The sequence below is a fragment of the Xenopus laevis genome, chromosome 4L, assembly GCF_017654675.1.
Source record: "Xenopus laevis strain J_2021 chromosome 4L, Xenopus_laevis_v10.1, whole genome shotgun sequence".
NCBI classification, from domain to species: Eukaryota; Metazoa; Chordata; class Amphibia; order Anura; family Pipidae; genus Xenopus; species Xenopus laevis.
The window spans coordinates 76152336-76173307 of NC_054377.1; the positions used below are offsets into that span (position 1 = coordinate 76152336).

The 20972-nt window shown below is 37.7% G+C and overlaps 1 protein-coding gene across 1 annotated transcript in view; it reads right to left on the reverse strand.

Annotated features, from left to right (window-relative positions):
- Positions 1–20972, reverse strand: part of tnni3k.L (TNNI3 interacting kinase L homeolog) — a 134634-nt gene that overhangs the window by 36911 nt on the left and 76751 nt on the right. Inside the window, exons 20-21 of the mRNA XM_041590350.1 lie at positions 19118–19250; positions 6889–6998 (exon numbers count right to left, since the gene is read on the reverse strand). Of these exons, the coding sequence (XP_041446284.1) occupies positions 6889–6998; positions 19118–19250 (243 nt within the window). The remainder of the gene's footprint in view (positions 1–6888; positions 6999–19117; positions 19251–20972) is intronic.

A 20972-nucleotide genomic window follows, 5' to 3' on the forward strand; every position in this document is an offset into this window, starting at 1 on the left:
ACAAGGGCTCAGTAAGTGCAACCATATCTCTGGTTTCGTGCTCTTTTAGTAGTGAGCTAGGAACTCCCTTGCGAGTGCCCTGATTGCTATTATTGATTGCATTATAACCAGGATTTGTTCTTGCAAGCAGAACTCACTTGCTTGGCAGCTACCTTAGCCTATGGAAAACATCAGGCTGGTGGCTCAGGCATTGTGGTGGTGGCATGCATGGCTTTGTGGCTATGCTACTGGTCTGGGGAAAACAAATGATCACAAAAATCCCAGGGAGCAAAAGCACCTTCCTGCTCTTGGTAGGAGGACTAGGTCAGACCCTACTTGTAGACAGCCTAGCAGGCACTGGGGCACATCCTCCTTTCATTCCTAAATAAGTCAAACTCAGAACAAGTCTTCTTCAGCCTCCTACCAGAACTGCAAGAGAGCCAACTGGCCCAAAAGCAGAGCAGGAAATTAGGCCCCACAAAATCTAATGATGCATGAAAGCCTGCCCACACCAGGAGCAACAGGGGTCATCAAGGGAAGACTCCTGCTTTTCTCACAAGTGTGGCAAGACAACATTCAGGACAAATGGGTACTCCAGAAGTTTACAGACTCCCTTTCACTTCCCTCCCCTCCCGGAGAGCATTCATGCCTTCCTCTATCCCCCGCAACCCTCTCAAAAATAGTACATTTTGTGTCTTGTGTTCAGGAAATGTTGCAGAACAAAGTCATTGTGAAAGTCCCACCCAACAAAGGTTCTTAGTCAGAAAACAGGGGGGGGGGGGCAGTACTGACCAGAACTGAACCTGAAACCCTTGAATTAGTTTGTCAAAAAGCAGCCCTTCAAAATGGAAATACCAGATGAAGCCACTTGGATTTGTGTGTTAAATGCATCGTGACTCATGATTAACTGAAGAAACTGTGTTATCTAAAGTCATCTTAACTCATTTAATGCATTTAACCTTTTTATTTGCATACCAAAGCACCATTATTCACGATAGTGAATGCTTTAATTAGATGGTATGCTGTGACGCAATTCCCTGTGTTAAATGGTATAAGTGGGATATTTGGGTTTAGTTATTCTGTGTCAAACACACAAACCAAAGTGGCTTCATCTGTACTGTGATCTGCAATCAACTCAATGGAACTTCATGACCACCATAGACCTCCAAGAGGCGTACCTACACATACCCATACACCTATCCCACCAGAGGTTTCTGAGATTCGAGGTGGCACAGGAACACTGTCAGTTCCGAACTCTGCCATCCGGATTGACCACAGCACTGTGAGTGTTTACCAAAGTCCTGGCCCCAGTCATAGCCATAAGGCAACAACAGACATCCTCATAAAAGGCCCATCACAAGAGGTGGCAATGCGACATACACAACAGGCTCTTCATATATTGTTTCGGCTGGCTGGTCAACTTCATAAAGAGCACTCTCACAACAAAACCACTGATTTCTCGGGATGCTTTTTTATTCCTAGAACTAGATGATCTTGCTTTCAGAAAACAAAGTATGCAGGCTTCAAATCTCAACCCAATGTTTCCTGTCCAGAATGGAAATGTCCACAGAGGACTGCCTCAGACTCCTCAGTTTCATGTTATCCTCAATGGAAGGGATTCCATATTTGCACTTCTACATGAATGCACTACAGACAGAATCTCTCAGGCATTGAACAGAAACACAAAGCTTCCCAGGTACTGCACCCGGTCCGGTAATCAATGTGCTAGTGATTCCTTAGTCCTTCTGACAGGTTTATGCCTTCAAGCATTGCAGCAGGAACCATTTGAACACTGAAATTGTGCGGCATCAAATATCTTATGTGGAAAGTAACCTTTCTCCTGGTCGTCTGCTCTACCAGGCGAGTCTTGATGCTGCAAACTCTGTCCATCAATGAACCTTGAACCCGCATTCCTACCCAAGGTGGTCTCAGCATTCCATGTCCATCAGGAAATAGTGGTTCCATCCCTTTGCCCAGAACCTCAAAATGAGACAGAACAACACCTTCATTGCCTCGATGTTGTGTGAGCACTCCAAACTTACTCCAAGAGGTCCACCTTTCGACGGACAGATGCCTTACAAGTCTCCTATGGTTCTTTTAGGAGGGCCTCCAGACTGACAATTGCAAGGTGGTTAGTTAACACCATTTCTTACACCTACAGGCCAAGAAGCCAATCCCTTTCCAGGTTCGAGTCCTGTGGATCTCAGTATCCACAGGACCACCTCCTCCCATTGGCAGTTTTCCATGACAAAGACAGGTAGTGGAGTACAGACAGACAACATGGAGAAGATAACATGCAGAATAGGAATGCACCTTCTGAACTTGTGAACCAAGAACAGTGGAGCTACAAATCTTACACTTTGTCCTGCCTCCAGAGTTGACCAGCATTAACCCCAGACATCTGCACTGACAGTACGGGCCCAGGAGAAAAGGATTTACAATTAAAAAATTCCTCTTTTTGATGAACTTGAACTTGCATAGATACTATTGGGGGAATGTAATAAAAGTCACAAAGAGCAAAACAATTAGCAGAAATAAGAATAAAGAGTCTCATTTTGCAATGAAATACTCTTCCTTAAACTATTACATTGTGAATTTTAATTGTGCATTGCCCACTTGAAGGTGTGCTTGAAGGTGTCGTAATCTTTTGGAGCAAACATAACTTTTTCAATAAGAAGTTTTATTACATTCACTGCACACTGGCACAAACCTTCTTCCACTGTTGGAAGTGGTAAATAAACAGTTTTCAGGTTCACAAAAACTATATTAATATCGCGCAAAGGAAAATTTGTTCCCACAAAGGCATAACGTTTCGCATTGCGAATATTTTTTCCATTAAAAATATTGCATTGATTAATCCCTTCTCTTTTGTATGCTTGTAGCTCATTTGGCCAGATCAGTAGCACTTCTGTCGTATTTATATATTTTTACTTAGCTTTGCAATGTTCCTACAACTCTCACCCCCTTTTTTACATTTCTCTTTCAGTTCACCTTGTATTATCCACCATATATTTTTTACTTCTGTTTTAACAAACTGATCAGTCCTATATAATGAAAAGCATACCCACAGCATGATGCTTAGCTACAATCATTATTCTTTACAGTAGGTACTGTGTTGGTGGTGTCCTATTTAAGCCACATAATGCTTTGAACTTTGTCAAAAAGCATTGTCTGGAATTCATCAGACCACAAAACCAAAGCAAAAATCACAGTTCAATTGGGTCACTATTTCGGGCTTGGGCGCCCCTAGGTCGCAGGAGTGCTGGGGATTACATGTACTGGAGTATGTGTCCTCAGTGCTCCTTAGGTTGAGGCTGGGAGGCATGCCACCCTAAGATCTTAGCACCCTAGTACCAGGCCTGGTCACTGTCATGTTTTTGGGCTTTCATATATTTCTTTTTGAGTAATTTCTCCTATTGTGCTACACTCATAAATGGGCCACTGCAATGCAGAGCTATTGACTCTGGTTGAAAAGTGAATACAATCTGAGCTACTGAACTCTATAGTAGCTTTGAAGACAGCAGTGGCCTTCTGTAGCATCTCTCACAAGCATCTTTCTTCTTTTGAAGGCTGCCTTTTAACTGAAATATACAGTATTTTATGCACTCCAGTCTTAAGAATTAACCTAAGTCATTTACCAGCAAGGGTCGTGCATATTCACCAACACAAATTCTCTAAACTGTTAGAAACCTGAGGGTTGAAAGACATGATGAACATTTGTGTCCCCAGCCCCCACTGTTAAATGACAGCCCTGAGGGAAAGAGCAAGGTGGAGAGATAATCCAACATTCTCTAGTGTAGCAATGCTATACCAGAAAAGTTAATGTTCACTTTACCTTGCAAGCTACAACAATCTTTGGTTCAATAAATGCAGTGAGAACTATGAGATGTGTACAGAAGATGGAATTTAAACAGCTGAACAGTAGGGATTTGATACACATTTCATATCTAATAAAAGTAATTCTAAAACAACTGGACTTGCTGAGTAATCATTGAAGACATTTCACTGCTTATCCGAGCAGCTTCTTCAGTTCAACTGACTGGTGTGGAAAGTCCTTGGCATATAAACTCTTCCACTAATCCAGTCACAATGGCACATTGTAACTCTTCATGGAGGTGACATCTGAAACTCAAAGGGGCGTTGATTCTGTGTAGTTACTGTGGTAGGATTACCAATGTGTCATGCAACTCCTAGAAACAGGTGTTGAAGTGTTCTGAAACAGCTGGGGTACAGATGTTAGAACAGAATTGTATGTCGCAGACAGATGGTGTCTAGGGATGGGAGAATTTTTTCTCTTTGATTCGCCAAAAAAATGACGCCCATAGTCAAAAGAATTTTGCCGCGCAAAAAATTTTTTTGACGCTCATAGACTTTAATGGGCGTTTGCAACATTTCGCCGGTGGTAAATTTTTGGTGAAATGGGTCAAATTCACCCATCCCTAATGGTGTCGAAGGCACATAAATTGCCTCTTTCACGCCTCGTTCAAACCAAGATTTGGACATTGCTATCTTCAAAAGAGTGCCCACTGTCTTTTATGTGTAGAAACACAATTCTTGCAAATTCTTGCCCTGTAGAGTTCGCCCTCCTATGCTGAGCCATTCGATTGGTGAGCAGTTGTTTTGTCTCCCCAATGTATAGGCCAGCACACTCCTCACTACACTGGTCTGCATATACCACATTGCTTTATTTTTCTTTAGGCATTGGATCCTTTGGGTGGACCAGTTTTTGTCTCAGTGAGTTGCTAGGCTTGAAAAACACAGGGATGTTGAAAATCCTTCTGAGTTTCTCTGACATTCCAGCAACATGTGGGATGACTATGTTCTGCCTACTTTGTGTCTCAGGGCAGTTATTTCTTTTGGTGTTTCTGTTGGGCTTGGTTGCTGCTGTTTTGACAAATGTCCAGTCTGGGTAGACACCAGCTACGGCCAGGGCTGGTATTACAATTTACCGGCAACGAACCTGCCAGTAAATTTGTAAGTCTATAAGTCTCTCCAAACCATAACGTCTCCTCCTTATAAAGATGAGGCCTGCATCTGCCCTGCCCATTTTCCCACCCAGCACGCCTTTTTCCCCATGCACCACAACAATTTCCCCGCCACATCCACCCATTTCCCTGCCCAGCCCACCCATTTCCCCACTCTGTGACATCATCCAACTCCCAACCCGAAAGCTGGCAATGCTAATTAAGACACAAAAGTTAGGTAGCTCTGACAGGTGCAGGGTACAAAGGAGCCCTGCACTTACCATCTGCCTTTTGGAATGTTCGTCTTTACACTACACATGCACATTTACATTGTTAAAGTATCATGAATTCAAAAAATATCTTTGAAACCTACTGTCAGGGCCTGAAGGCTCAGATTGGGATATACAGACCAATGGGGGAAGTAGCAGGCACCAAACACAGTTTTGCAAACTGCGAATTTAAGTTACCGTCAACGATATTTTCGCGCACAACAACCTCGCACATTGGGTTCTCTCGCGCAAACTCCCGTCTCATTTTCACACTGCGAATTCGCAAAAAACGGATAGACGGGCAGAGCAGTGCAATATATTAGCGTTCAGGAAAAAACATGCGCAATACAACCATTTGCGAAAAACATGCGATGCACAAACTTTATAAATAACCCCCAGTTTGTGTTATCCAAGGGGTTAAGAAGTTCAGAGTAGTCAAGTCCAGGCAAGGGTCAGTTCAGGCAGCAAGAATTCAATAGTCAGTGAAACAGGCCAAGGTTAGGATCAAGAATCAGTAATAATTAGTAAATAGCACCCAGGAACACACACAGTACAACCTATAATCGGGCAAGGTTCAGGAGTCTTTGGCGTCTATTTAAAGGGGATTTTTGCACCAAAACTGGCGTACTGATGTCATGTGTCATGTACTGAAGTTGCGCATTGACGCCATACATTTTGATGTGCGTCCATCATGACGTGATGTGCCTGGCCCCTGGGCGCCTCCATTTTGCCTGCGGTGCAGAAGTGGAAAGGAGCGCCTTCGGGCGTCCTTACACCTACATTTCTGTCATGAATGAAACCAGCTCCCTATCAACATATCTGCTGTGGTTGAAACTGTCATGAAACTGTATACCAATAAGGTTCTGATAAAATAGTTGTTTGTAAGCCCTTTGTTCTTGTTCCTTGTGAGAGAGATTATTGTTGTGCATGTACTGTTACATCCATCAATACGACTGCATTCACATCAGTAATGCTTTGTTCAAGCCGTTCTATTCATCCTGAGTTTGTTCACGTTATTGATTGATTAATGTTCTTATATAATTAAAGGTCTTGAAGCATACTTATTGGAGAGTAGCAGAACATGAACATTACAAATTTTTTATACAACATGGGCCATCACTTATTGGTTTTTCTTTATGAAGCTCAGCTACCATTCCCAGCATTCCCAGGCAGCCGCATATTGCAGTTAACTGTTTTACATAAATTAATGACTTTAACACCATGGTAAAGAACATGTAAAATGAAGTGTGCTTATTAAACTGTTCACATAATACTTTTATGAAAATGAGTGGCGTCAAAGATGGGTTAGTTTGAAAACAGAATAAAAAACAGATTGACATATTTTTTAAAGCATTTTACATAGCATCCCATATTTGAGCCAGAATTTATCTTTTGCCTGTATTTGTTACATTGCATTAAGTGGATTATGCCATGTTTTAGATGGTGTAAAATAATTTAATAATTTTAGATATTAGTCTGGTGTAAAATATAAAAACACATATATATAAACCAATTAGCTGATTATTTCTCACAATCCTGCATTAGCTAATATTAAATAACAAAGAACTATACAAATGAACCATTTGCTTTTAACATAATTTTTTTGTCCTAAATTAATTAATAGATACACTAACTATAATGCAAATTATATATTTATATAGGTTAGTTATACTTACTTCAGGGCAGGCATTCCATCCTCTCATTAATAATGATGATATTGGCTTTGGAATGGAGTATCCAATTGGTGGTCTTATATGGTGATAAGCCATGTCAGCTGCTGCTGCCGCTAAACAGATATACAATATAGTAGAATTACATGTCAGCTTACAAGTACAACTTAACTTAACTTAAAGGTGTACAACTTGATATGCTAGTATATTTGTGTAGCATGCCTAGATGAATAAATTAGAAATATGCCATTCCTTCCCAGGGCCGGATCTTCTGCGGCCCCTAATATTTTGCCGTTCTAGGCCCAGGCCTTTGTGGCCTCACCACAAATCTGAGCCAGTTCCTTCCTATTTATTAAAGGTATTGGTGTTTAAAGATCATGAGGCTTGACCTCTATTTACCTTTTAATAAATTACTACAAATAGCAGAACCCTTTTTTATTCACAATATTTTACTATTTACCTTAGATAAGGAATTCACCTTTAAATACAATTTAATAGTTTATTATAGATATGTAGATAGGTAGTGATTTTTTTTGAAGAATTCTGAAAAAAGCCCTTTTTTCTTTGTGTTTTGATTTTCTCCAGCCTGAAATTGAATACACTGGCTGCTGGGAGTTATGGGTCCTTGTAAAACCAAGGAAGATGAATTCTGAGGTTAGATTGTTATCAATATTTGTATATTTGTATTAAGGGTAAAAACCACGAAAACTTTGCCCGGTAAAAGTTGTTGAGGTCCTATAGAAGTCAATAAGAGCTGTGTTGATCCTATTGGACTGCTTTAAATCAATTCTGACTTTTAGAGGTTTTCGGATTTTTTTCGCTAGAAACTGTCTGAAAAGCTCGAATTTTTGGAGGTTTTAGAGGTTCTCATATTTTTAAGGTCATCGTTCAGCATCATTTTATTGAATAAATATTTTAATAAATGTCAGGACATTTGTGGTTTTAGAGAAAGTGAATTTAGTCGTGGTTTCAAAAACCTCTAAATCCACTAAAATATGACCTTTAATAAATAAGCCTCTACCTAGTCCATAATAGTTGAACCATTCAACTACCAGCATTAATAGGTTATACAGATGAATTTCAAACTTAAAAGCTGAATACAAATTTAAATAAATAAAAAACCACAAAGTTAAAAATAATAAATTAAAAATCAGAAACTTTTCTTAGAATACCACTTGGGATGCCAATACACCACAGCTAAATAAAACCAGCGTATCATTATCTGGTATTACAATAACAGTGTTAAATACCACAAAGATTAGAATACATAAAGCTGCAACCAGCATCACAAAGTTACCTCCATATTTGTTTTTAATCAGAAACAATTGTATTCAGAGATTTGTGTCCTGGACTCTCCATTAAAAGAAACAAAGTGGTAGAAACAACACACAATGCATGGGCCTAGGGTTGCATGTACAGTATTTCATGGCAGCAGAGTTTTGAACATTTATATTTACATACTATAGACTGGTGTATTAAGGACGTGTAACATGCAGATAGCTAATCAACAACACACAGTTGTTTTACTCACTGAGCCAAACAGTATTTTGTAGGAAATAATAATAATAGTACATGGATGCTGTAAGACTAGTCCAGCACATAAAAACTGACTTCTAGTTGTAATATGTTTAATGATTTTATGAAGACCTGACTTTAATTCGAATTTAACTGCTTATGGTTAACTGCTTAGACCCCTGACCCCTGAGAGTTTCATTAACAATAAGTTATGCAACTATAGATAGCTCACATTTCCCTGTAAAGGAGAAGAAGGTAACTCTGTTCCATTGATATGTTAAAAAATGGTTAGGTGCTAATAAAGTTTCTGTGACATGGTTGAAACCACTGTTTCTGAGACAACGCTCATAAAAATCATTTTCTAAAATCACACACACACATTTTTGCAAACATAGGAATTTTTCAAAGGAAAGTGCATTAATGATCTTAGTTAGTGTATAAGGAATGTTCCATGTGCACAGTATATTCTCTTTACCATTTCAGGAAAGGACAAGCCATACTTTTAACAAAGTTATAGTTTTCCTTTAAATAAAATTTTAACACCGGGGTGCTTAAGTTAATTCCTGCTCTGTGTCAACAGTTCTAAATTCAAGTTTGTGTCAAGTTAAAGGCTTATTAAAATGTAAGTTATAGTGAAGTCTCATTTTTACATACCCTGATATTGTTTTCCTCCACATTACTGTTTTTTTTGTGCTCCCACCAATTTATAATGCATTTTAAATAATGCATGTTTTCTAATGGTTCTGTGTTTGCTCTCCTCTAAAAATTGCAAGGAGTACAGGTATAGGATCCCTTATCTCTATTTTAAGTAAATAATTCCAATTTTAAAGGGGACCTGTCATCCTAAGAAATAATACCATATCGTATTTTACGATAAAAGTCAATCAAAATAAACTTACTTAAACTAAATAAATTATTTAAATCATCTTTTATGAGTGCAGACATCTTTTTAATTTCACCTTAAATTTAGAAAATATAATAAAACACATGTACAGTATGTGGCATACATTGTAGCGCATGTGTACACAACATTACCGACAAAAACAAATTAAACAAAATCGTAACGTTTCTTAACTGTATAATATTTAGAACAGAAGTCTTTTCCAGGCATAAAACCAATAAAATAAAATATTTTGTATAATGTTCAGCTTTTGTATTTAAATAGTAGAATAATACAGCATTTAATATATCTCATATATCAGGCTGGAGATCTCAGAATTGACTAAACGAAACGCATTCCCAAATGAAATTAAAAAGAATAGCCGAGAAATTGATCCAGATGGTGTATAGTAAACGCTTAATGAAACTGGTAAAATGTATGAGAACATCCAGGGTGCCCTTCTTAGCAGTCATATACAAGTCATCAGATCTTAAATTGTTCTTCAACACTTCCAGTATTAAAATGCAAATCCAATTAATTCAGGAAGTCTCCTTCTCAAGCAAAATTAAAATATACAGTTATTTACAATTCTGAAGTATTTTTCAAATCTTAAATTGGTTTGGTTAACACAAGTAACAAGGAAGCAGGATTTAGCTGTTTTAATATAGTCAATGAGAAAATGAATTCATAAAAACATGAGATTTCTTGAGTGTAATGTCACTGTGCATTATGAATAAGAGAAAGTGAGAAGAACCATGTATTTTGGTAAGTAGGCAGGGAAAGTCTAAAATGCTAATAGGTAAGGAGAATTTATTAAGATATTATACACCAAAGGTTCAAAGTTTGCTACAGGTCTAGTCACCTACAGTGACCACCTGGCAAGTAGCATTTACTTGTCACCTATTTAAAACTGTTTTTTGTTTGTATAGGTCAGGGCAACCATCGGGGGGGACAAGGTTTACAACTGTCTTGGGCCCAGAAGCTTTAGATGTTTAGGCTATGCTGCACTTACTTGGATAGCACGGCCCCAGCCGTGAGCTGCAGACTTCGGAAGGGAGGGTGGGAGCTCCAGTGCCTGCATCTTTTTTCTAACTGCTCTGCAGTGATGGAAAAATGTGTCCCGTTTCACTTCGCTGGAAAAATCATGAATTTCCCGAAAAATTCAAAAAAAAAAGTATAAAATTAGAGAAACGCAAATTTTGACACCCACGTCAATTTTGACGCCCGCATTAAAGTCAATGGGCATCAGATTAATGTTGAGGTGCGACAGTTTTGATGCAAGCGACTATTCCGATGCGCGTCCAGATTTTTTTGATGCCGGCAAATTTTCACAAATTTATTCGTCGGCAGCAAAATGCAGAAATTCGTTGCACCTTCGTTTACACCTGGCGAATTTATTCACCTATCACTACTGCTCTGATTTGCCAATAAAGTATAAGTTCCAGTAAAGCCGCACAGGGTTTGGATTGGTGAAGTTTGACTCTCCCATCCAGCTTAATCAATCCCTATGCGGCTTTACCAGGACTTACACTTCACTGGCAAATCAGAGTACAAGAAAGCTGAAGATGCAGGCACCTCAGCTCCCTCAAACTCTGCAGCTGAATTAAGTGCTCTATTTTTGTATAACTCACAGGGGCCCTGGCCACCAGTTTTTTTATATAACATATAGGGGCACTGATCACCATTTTTTTTATAACTTGTAGGGACCCTGACCACTAATGTTCTTTTTTTAAATAACTTGTAGTGGCCCTGGCATGAATATTTTTTTATAACTTGTAGAGGGGCTCTGGCCACTAACTTTTTGTATAACTTCTAGGGGGTCCGTGCCACCAATGTTTTTCTCTTAAACTTGTAAGGGGCCTCTAATGTTTTAGACCTTGTGTCTGTGTGGCCTTTGTACTGATGGGTGGCGAGGTGGGCCCAGAATTTTTTTTGTGAAGGGCCCTATGATTTCTGATGGCAGCCCTGGCATAGGTTACTGCACCTGGGTGCACTTGGGGCTTTACTACCATCTGCACCTCTTACTGCGGGCATTAGCTGCTGAAAGACCTCAAGTAGCTGACAGAAAAAGCATAATATAAGCGGGAACCTGGGTTTTTGACCATGAGAGTGAAAATGGGTACTGCAGTCTTACATTAAGATTTTAGGATGTTTTTTTTTTTGTTTTATAAAAATATTTCAATGAAGGCATCAGTTTTCCAATGTCTGACTTCAAAATAAATGTTTTAATGAGTTCAGTGAATTGGGCTTGCACTGATTTTGCATATTGTTTATCTATTGTTTTAATCATGTTTTCTTTAACAAAGCAAGCAGGGAAACTGAAGCTAATCCGTGTTTTGTCCTTACATGGTAGATAATTAGATTGCCAGTACACATTTCCTTCCTTCCCCTTTTGTTGTGACTGTTTTGTTAGCAATAGTCCAGTATGGAAGGGAATTATCTATGCACTGGTAGTGTAATATCTACCTCACAAGGACCAACCATGGAGTAAATTACACTTCCCTGTTTACCTGTTTTGCTTAAGAAATAACACAAACCATTAATTTTTCATTATTGAAACAATAAGCAAATATGTTGGTACAAGCCATATTCACTGTACTCATATTGAAGAGTGTAAAATGTGTTTACTTTTGTAAACAACGTGTGAAGGTAAAGTACAGTATTGGAGACTTGAACCTGTATCCACATTTGGTTCTACAGTTTCAATTATACTGTTTAACTAACTGGGCATATATATTACTCCTGGACTCAGTTTCAATAGACCATCCTGGAATCCTATTATCCTGGAATATTTTTATTGACCAGTTGTAAAGTATCCATCTATTTCATCTATTATTTAGACAGTTTCCTTGAATATTGGTCAACGTAGGGTCAGCTAGCAGATAGGAATGGACACAAGGAGAGATCTAACAGCCAGGAAAATGCAGATAGTGTTAAAAATGCTAATGAAAACAAAAGAAGAAACAGACAAAGGAAAAAGACAACTCAAAGACAAAGAAGAAAGGCAGGGTAAATTCCAGAACACACAATACTGGAAAAATAAAAAAGTCAGCAGCTAGAATCAGGGCCTCACTAAACCAGGACAGAGTTATCAAAAGTACTGATTAAAAATTGCTGCAGGTTTGCACAGCTGGATGAAATGTGGCTTTGCAGAAGGAGCAGCAAGAAGGGCTAGAAGAGCTACAAGTACACATACAAAAACTGAAGAACCATAGTAGCTTTCATGAAATCGTTATCTACAGTGAGATAGGTATAGACCCAGTCTTTTGCTTTTCCCTAGATGACAAATATATGTGATAGCTTCTCATAAAAATATGCAGAATTGTTCATGTTTATGGATTTGTATACAACTGAAATGCACTACGCATGGTTTGATAAATTGCACAAATTATGGGAATGATTTTAATGCATGTGATAATTTGTATTTCTTTTGTTTGTTCTAAATGGGGAAGACATTGCAGGCAATCATCCCCAGGAGGATGTCCGTGTGCAGCCTCACCTAAGTTATTTTCTGCAGAGGAAGCCCCTCAGACAACACATTGTCATGGGCTCCCTGGATTTCCAAACCTAGGATTCTACTAAATCTCTTCTTCCTCAGAGGCCATTTGCTGTTTCTTACAATAGGGAAATTGGTTATGCGCTGGCTTTGCTGATAAAATACAAATTATTCTTTGTGGGGTTTTCATAAGAACTATAATTACAGGGTTAATTTTTAATGTGGCCTTATCCTGTCTGAGACCTACAGGTTTATGGAGCTCAGTGGGCCCAGACAGATATGATTCAGGGTGTAAGTGATTGGGCATTTTGGTTACCAGGTGATCATGTGCTATCCAAGCACTGTGGAGCTTATTAAGTTTTTTTTAGGTAGCTCAGGGAGATCCAGTAAAGCGCCATCTGTGGGCCAGAGGACCAGGGATTATTCAGGCTGTTTCTGAGTGAGGTCAAGTTAAGGTCTCTGTGGATTAGCCTGGAAGTATTGTTTTATTTTATAGTCACATTATTACTTTTTTTGCCCACTTAATACCCCTGGTGGAGAAAACTATGTCTCAGCTTCTTTACAATGCATCTTCAGCAAAGCAAAAGAAATGTTTGATTTGGAGGACAGATTCAGCAGGGTAAAAAAAGCGGTCATAGCAAGGTGGTAAGAACAGAGCTCTTTTGCAGTATGTGCCAGCCACTGCTCTTGTGCATATACATTTTGCCCCAGTTAAGGAGCAGGTAGGGAATGGGATGGGGAATGCTTCTGTTTCTTGTATAGCAGGGAATGCTATATTCACTGGGAAGGCACAAATCATTGGGTTCCATTCTGGAGTTCAAGAACTTCCACCTGTGGTCTTTATAATGGGGAAAGCTTATGTCTTTTTTGTACTCTTTGCACTCTGCCTGGCTGTTTGTAAATTAACCCTTTTATCTCTTCATTCAGCCCCTATAAATAACTTACTACATTCTTGGTAACACATGTTCTGTTTTATATGATTTGAGCCCTAACTGAGTCCTGTTTATCTCCCTGTTTGAATGCTAACACCAAGGTATTCTACATATAATGGCTTATAGGTTATCTGCTATGTAAATGTTGGCCCAACAGCAGGTTATTTATATAAATTTGTGTTGTGGTGTAAAAATGATAACTGAAAATTGTAAGGGTACTTGCAAATTCTGACTTGGCTTCTAAGGAAAAGGGCTTCAAGTTTAGGGCAAGTCTTAATAATTAGGGATTTTAAATACGAAGATATTGACTAAATCGACAATATGGTCAGTACTTTTAGGGGGTTATTTATAAAGGTTTGAGTTGTGTTTTCCATGGAATTTTCGAGGTTATTTTTTGGTTAAAACTCAGATTAAAATACCCTGACCCTGGAAATCACTTAAATCTGAAAATATACCATCATTCAAGGTATAAAAAAACAACATTTGACCTTTGACCCTCTCAATGGAAGTTTATCATTTGCTGCATGACAATTTCAAGTCAAAGATTTCTGAGGACCCTACCAGAAATAATGCAATACTTGATCTACTGTAGTGATCTTTAATAACCCAGAACAAACATCATAATAAACAAGTTGTCATTATCATGAAAATGTTTAATTTACATGAAGCAGGGTTTTACATATGAGCTGTTTTATTCAATATATTTTTATAGAGACCTTCATTGTTTGTTCGTTTTCCTTAAATAAATAAGAACAAACACATATAGAGTCAGATTTTCAAATTTAATTTTTCCTCCCAAATTTCGTGTTCATGGGAGTTCATGGGAGTTTTTACAAACTCCCATGAACTCAAAATTCAACCCTTAATAAATCTGCCCCATAATGACCAAGTTTTTCAAAACAAATAGGGGATTAACAAAGACTTTTAGATAAGTAAATTGAACTGAGCTGATACTATTCCAATATTTAACAAGGTGTTTAATTTTCAACTTGGTAATTATAGACTTGTTTATCTGACATCTGTAGTGGCAAAAGTATTTGTTAGTTTGTTAAGGGGCCACATTTAACATCATATTCTGGAGAAAAGCATTACAAGTAGTAATCAGCATGGTTTAAGAAGCACCAATAATGGAAAACTGATTTATTTACTATATACTTTATTATTATTTATATACTTTATTATATACTAGGAAGTAGGAACTTGAATTTAGTAAACCAAGTTTTGCCTATATGAGATGAAAGTAGCCTTTTTGAAATCTACCAAGTGCCTAGCTGTTCCCAATGATTTTTTAGATGACTTGTTTTTTAGATGACCTGTTGATTCTGCAACAGACTGGAGCACCAATTTTATCTGTGTGGTTGTTCATCTTATTTGCATTTATCTACCGTATATATTCGAGTATAAGTCGAGTTTTTCAGCACCCAAAATGTGCTGAAAAAGTCTACCTTGGCTTATACTCGAGTCAGCCAGGTCAGAATCACCCAAACCGCATCAATTGCGCTCATTAAATCTCCTCCTGTGCCCCACACAGCTGCCTCATTCCTGGCTGCCAGCAGCCATTTTCCCTGCATTACCGTACATTGTTCCTGCTGTAAATGGGCAAGCCCCTCCTACTTGACCTCTCCATTCAGTTTGAGGGGGTGTCCAAACTACAGCCCGCTGATTTTTAATTGGGCAGCAGCCGGATTATCCAGCAAAGCAGGTGGTTTTAGGGTCCCAGTACAGGGCCTGCCTAGCTGAAGGGGCCTGGGCGGCCGGGCCACCATCGAGGAAAGGATCACCTGCCCCCTCCGCTGGCCTGGTGTCAAAATGATCAGCAGCCTCCTGCATCTTGCACCCTGCCGTGACGTCCAGCTGCCGACGCACTTTTGAGGATAGTTGCGCAGTAGTTTCGGCAGTTAATATACTGTGCCGATACTACGGGACTCTAGTGCCGGAGGGGTGTCTTCCTCTCTCTCTTTAGCTCTCTTTAGCGCTCTCTCCTCTCTATAGCGATCTCTCTCTCTCTCTATAGCTCTCTCTCTCGCTATAGCTCTCTCTCTATAGCTATAGCTCTGTCTCTCTCTCTATAGATCTCTCTCTATAGCTCTCTCTCGCTGTAGCTCTGTCTCTGTCTCTCTCTCTCCTTTTATTACGGTATATGCAAGCCATTTCATCTACTGTTTATAGCCTTTATCATTTCCAAGCTAAAAAAAACAAGTTTTTAATAACATAATCTTTGGGCATATTAAAAATATTAAAACAAGTTCTGTAGATGGCTGAAGTTTTACTGCTCCAAATCTAATTTTACATCACTTGTCTACTACTACTGGTTCAGAGAATGGGCATTAACACTTGGGGGTTGATACTTATTATTATTTACTGAGCTGTAACGATTTTACTGAGCTCTCTCTCCTTTAATGCTGTAAAGTATAAATACAAGATGTCCTGAATGTTTAATATGTAGTGGTGTACACACTCAAAATATATGATAATCATATTAGCTTTGCTGCTTGATTAGATTTTTTTGGTGGCCAAATTTAGGAAAACTTACCAGCACCCTAGGCTTATACTCGAGTCAATAAGGTTTCCCAGTTTTTGTAGGTAAAATTAGGTACCTCGGCTTATACTCGGTCGGCTTATACTCGAGTATATACGGTACTTGGGTTTTGCCAAAGTGTGGAATCACTGTGCAAAAACAATAGCAGATTTTGCCTATTTTATTCATTGTTCATCCTGCCTTGAAGAGCTGTTAGTGTAGCTGACAATCATTGACATCAGACAGAGCTAAAGCTTGTCCAGCAATATAACAATGTATAAAATGGCTAATATCTCAGAAACCACTAAAAGTTGAAAAACACCATTTCATATTTTGGAATATAGATCCTTTTTAAGACTTTATTAAACCTCAAATTTTTCTGGTCGGGCTTTTTGCGGCAAAACTCAAATTTTTTGAGGAAAAAAGAGTTTCTAATTTTTTTTTATTTATTATACCCTGATGCTGCAAAAAGCCAGAATCCAAAAATCTGTAATCTCAGACCTGTCGAGGTCCTGCATATGTCAATGGGAGAGAAACTTATCCAAAATTGAAGTTATCGTGGTCTTTGGTGGGTTTAGCTCGAAAATCAGATTTTTCCAGCAGAAACCCTTAATAAAACATTCAGGTGTATTTGTGCTTGCTGCAATTTTGCCCATTATATGTACCTGTATCTGATTCACCAAAACAGGCATACGATGTGCACCCACTTCATGAAACAGGTGAAAGTTTTTGTTTTGGGGAAGGGGAGTTTTTTTTAACTCTCTCCCTTTTATATTATAAAAACAAACTTATAGAACATAGATAAAGCTGCCATATATAACTGCCATCAGTTTAGTGCTTGTGTTCAGTTAGTCTAAATATTCTAGCACATGTCTAAACAGAGTTCTGTTAAGGTAAGAGCAGACATTGATGTCATATGAAATATATTGTTCACTCTTGTCTTTACTTGAAAGGTCACTTTATAGTTTGGAAGAACATTTACATTTAACATATGTAAAATTAATATTATATATTTCCTTAATGGGATAACTTATTGTAATTAAGGACAAAACAATCTCTCGTGTTTCCTGATGGACCAAATTAAACTGAAATATGTATAAAACTTCTTTAATCATTTAATCATTTTGTAGTTGCTTTAGTTATTTATTCTCTTTTTTCCACTCAGATCGATATAGATTTGTAAACCAAGGAAAGTGAGTTACATCCTATGATCACATAATATTGCTCTGGAACTTTGTTTCATATAACTTCATTTACTAATTGGGCTTATCCTTTTATCCTAAAGAGAGAACTCAGCATGCTAGCCTAGTCTTTGATCATTAAAATGCTCCTTTCCAATGCTCTTCTCCATTCTCCTAACCCGGACCTGTTTTAGAAGCTCAAAACATGCCTTATTTCTTAAACTCTGTCTTTTCTGCTTTTGCTGAATTGATTTAAACTGCATTTGTAGAGGACTATAAAAAAACAAATAGAGTTTTTTTTTAATGTATTGCAATATTTGATAAAATATTTCATCTATGTTTTTAACTTTGCCTTAGCAATTAAATGCCTGACTGGATACTATTATTTGGGATGTGGTATTTATATATACAACAAATATATTGTAAAGTAATTTTAAAGAAAGAAAACTGTTCTTCTCATGCATAAACCTTCATTTCGAAATGAAGCACTGTATGTAAGGAATCTATTTATTTAGCACCTTTGCCGTGGATGTGTTTGGAATATGGTCTAATATATCAAAGTTATAAAATGAATTAAAAATTTGAAATATTTCCACTCATCCCTGTGAAATCAAGTAGGCAGGTTTACCACTTTAGATATTGAAGACAAATGTCACAAAGCCATTGGGTGCAATTATAGGGGAGAAACAATCCAGAAAAGACCTGGAAATGTTGGAGGGGGCTATAGAATGAACAGATAAATTATCTATAACACGTGAAAAGTGAACCACCCTATATGGGAAGCATGTTGAGCATGATATACAGCAGTTAGCACTTGGTCTTAGTGACAGGGAAAACCTATTTACTTCATACATCAGGTGTGCACCTTTATTTTATTATACATTATAATACAAGGTACTTCCATCCAGGAACAAATGGATGTGGCATTGTTGAATACAAAAATAACCACCTGCTCAACTAAGCTCTGCCTATTAAATACAGGGTCCTTCTTTTACTTTACAAGGCTTTAGATACTGGAGCCAGATCAACTCTAAACAACAACATTTAATCTAAACTTTAATCTACGCAAAACAGAACTTTACCTCTAGTTTCAACTACAATAGGCAACCTTCTCACACATTACGGTATTCGTTTCCATTTTTAGATGTCCTACCCTTTCAAAGGGATTTTAAGTACTATATTAAAACACTCTTTTCATTCCAGTTCTGAAAAAATTAGCTATCTTTCTGTTTAGGGTCTTATTTCTCTTTCAAATCCCAACATATCTGACCCAATAGCTAGACAGGAAATCATTCATAAATGACAACTAAATTAAACTTCTGGAAACACTTCTGGGTTTCCCAGTTGGGTCTATAAAAAAAGCTGCCCCTATGTCCCCTTTAAAACTTGTGTTGAAAATAACAATGAATGAATGGAAGAATCTGTGATTATATATGGTTTGATATTGTTGTAAACCACCAAGTTTGCTACCCTTAGTGCTTTTACATTTGCACCTGGAGAAATGGTAAATGAGCCTTTCAGTCTTGTAGAGTTAAAGTCTAGGTCAGTGCAACTCTGCTGTTTCTAATATTATTAACTATTATCTTAGAATTATTGATTAACAATGTATTGGTAAATGGGGCAGCTAAAGGTGTAATCTAGTTTTACATATAGAATTGATTACATTTTTAAAAACAAGTTCAAGAAACATGTTATTTGTCTCTCTCTTTATACCTGGTTTGAGATGAGCAAATGGGATTTCTCCTGTTAGCAGTTCCCAGAGACACAAAGCATAACTGAAGACATCCGCTTTAATGGTATATCGAGTGCACTGACTGAACACTTCTGGAGCCATCCAGCGTAGATTCTATAAATAAACAAACAGGCATCATTGCACAAGTCAAATTAAACTTTAAAAATGGCAAAGGCACTGAAGAGATGCTGCAAAAGACAACCAAAAATAACAGTAACAGCAGACTGAAAAGGCAGGCAGAGGGTAAAGGCAAACTCAACTTACTGTCATTATGTTCTCAACAAGTGCTATAATTATAGTAGTGCTAGCCTATGCATTTATGGAATGTGACATGCGTGCCTCTGGAAAATATGGCATGCATATATATTTTCTAACCATTCTAGCCTTTCAGATGTTTCACATACAGTATTGTGAGGCATTTGGGAGCAGCATCAGATGTGGTTGCAAACAACATGTTGCTTACAAGCCATTATTTGGTTGTCACTGTAATGGAGTGCTACTGTTGTGTTCATTTAAAAATGTCTGCTTTAGTCTGTTTACAACACATAGTAGCTGCACAGAATCTGCTTGGAGAAGTAGTCTGATATGGAAACACTGAAATCTATTTCTAATGTTTTGGTGTTACATAATGCATAGGGAAAGTAAAACTGAATCCATGCTACAGATACATCAGATACAGCACATACAGTAGCCCACTATACATTCAAACAATGACAACATGTGATTTTGTTTTTTACTTTTACATCCTAGTTCAAAAAGAACAACACTTAAGTTGTATAATATGTGATGGTAAAGGATAGTGGCATAAATGCAGGTGAGCATAGATCAGTAATGAAATGAATATTAAAATGTGTTTTATCACAACTTGCATTAAAAAAAATAGTTTTTAGTAGAAATATAGAACCTTGTACAGTTTCTTTTTACAATGTATTATTTTGTGCTCTACTGAGAGGCTTTACAATATTAAACATACGGCTGTTGCCAATGGAAAGTAGTAGATCGCTTGCTCAGCACTGGCTACAGACCTTGAGGTTTGATATAAAAAACTGGTCAACATAGCAAAATCCATGGGCACATATTGTAGATTAACCCTGATATAAAGAATTACAGATCTGGGACAGACTTAATAGCAAGAAAAGCTTGGAAAAAGCTTTATAGAAATCAGTGGAAAGCAAAATAAACAGATTTAACCATGTATGTCAATAAAGGAAGACATGTTTATGAACCTTATCAGAGTCACAATTATATGTTTTCAAGTAATAATAATAAGACGTAAGGAAATAGAAGAATAGGATTAAAACTACCTAGTGGGATATGAATCCAAAGTAGTTCTTCCCTCTTAGAAGCCCTATAATCCTGCTTTTCACCTCTGCAGATAATTCCTGGATGGTCTCACCAACTGCATGGGGCACATTTATTAAAGTGTGAATTTTCTCTTCGCCTAACTTCACCATATTTGCTTCACTTTGCCAGGTATATTTTCACAACACATCTCCATATTTACTAAAAAGTTAACTTTTTTTTAAACAAATTGTGGTGAATTTTCTTCAGAAAATGCTCTGCAAAAATTAACCAGTAGGGGAAATTCTTTAGAGAATTTTCTCTGATGAATTTTGGCTAGAGAATTTGCCCCATGGAAAAAAGTAGCATGAAAAGGGCAATGTTGATAGCGATTTAAAAGTGGCCACAATTCTCTCTTTAGTAAATGTGCCCCAACAAGAGGCTGCATTTTAAGCTATTGCTACAACTCACTGTAAAAAAGGCAACATATTGTTTCACCCCAGGTGATGACACTAGCACAAACCATAAGCTGTGTAATATATTCCTATGTACAGG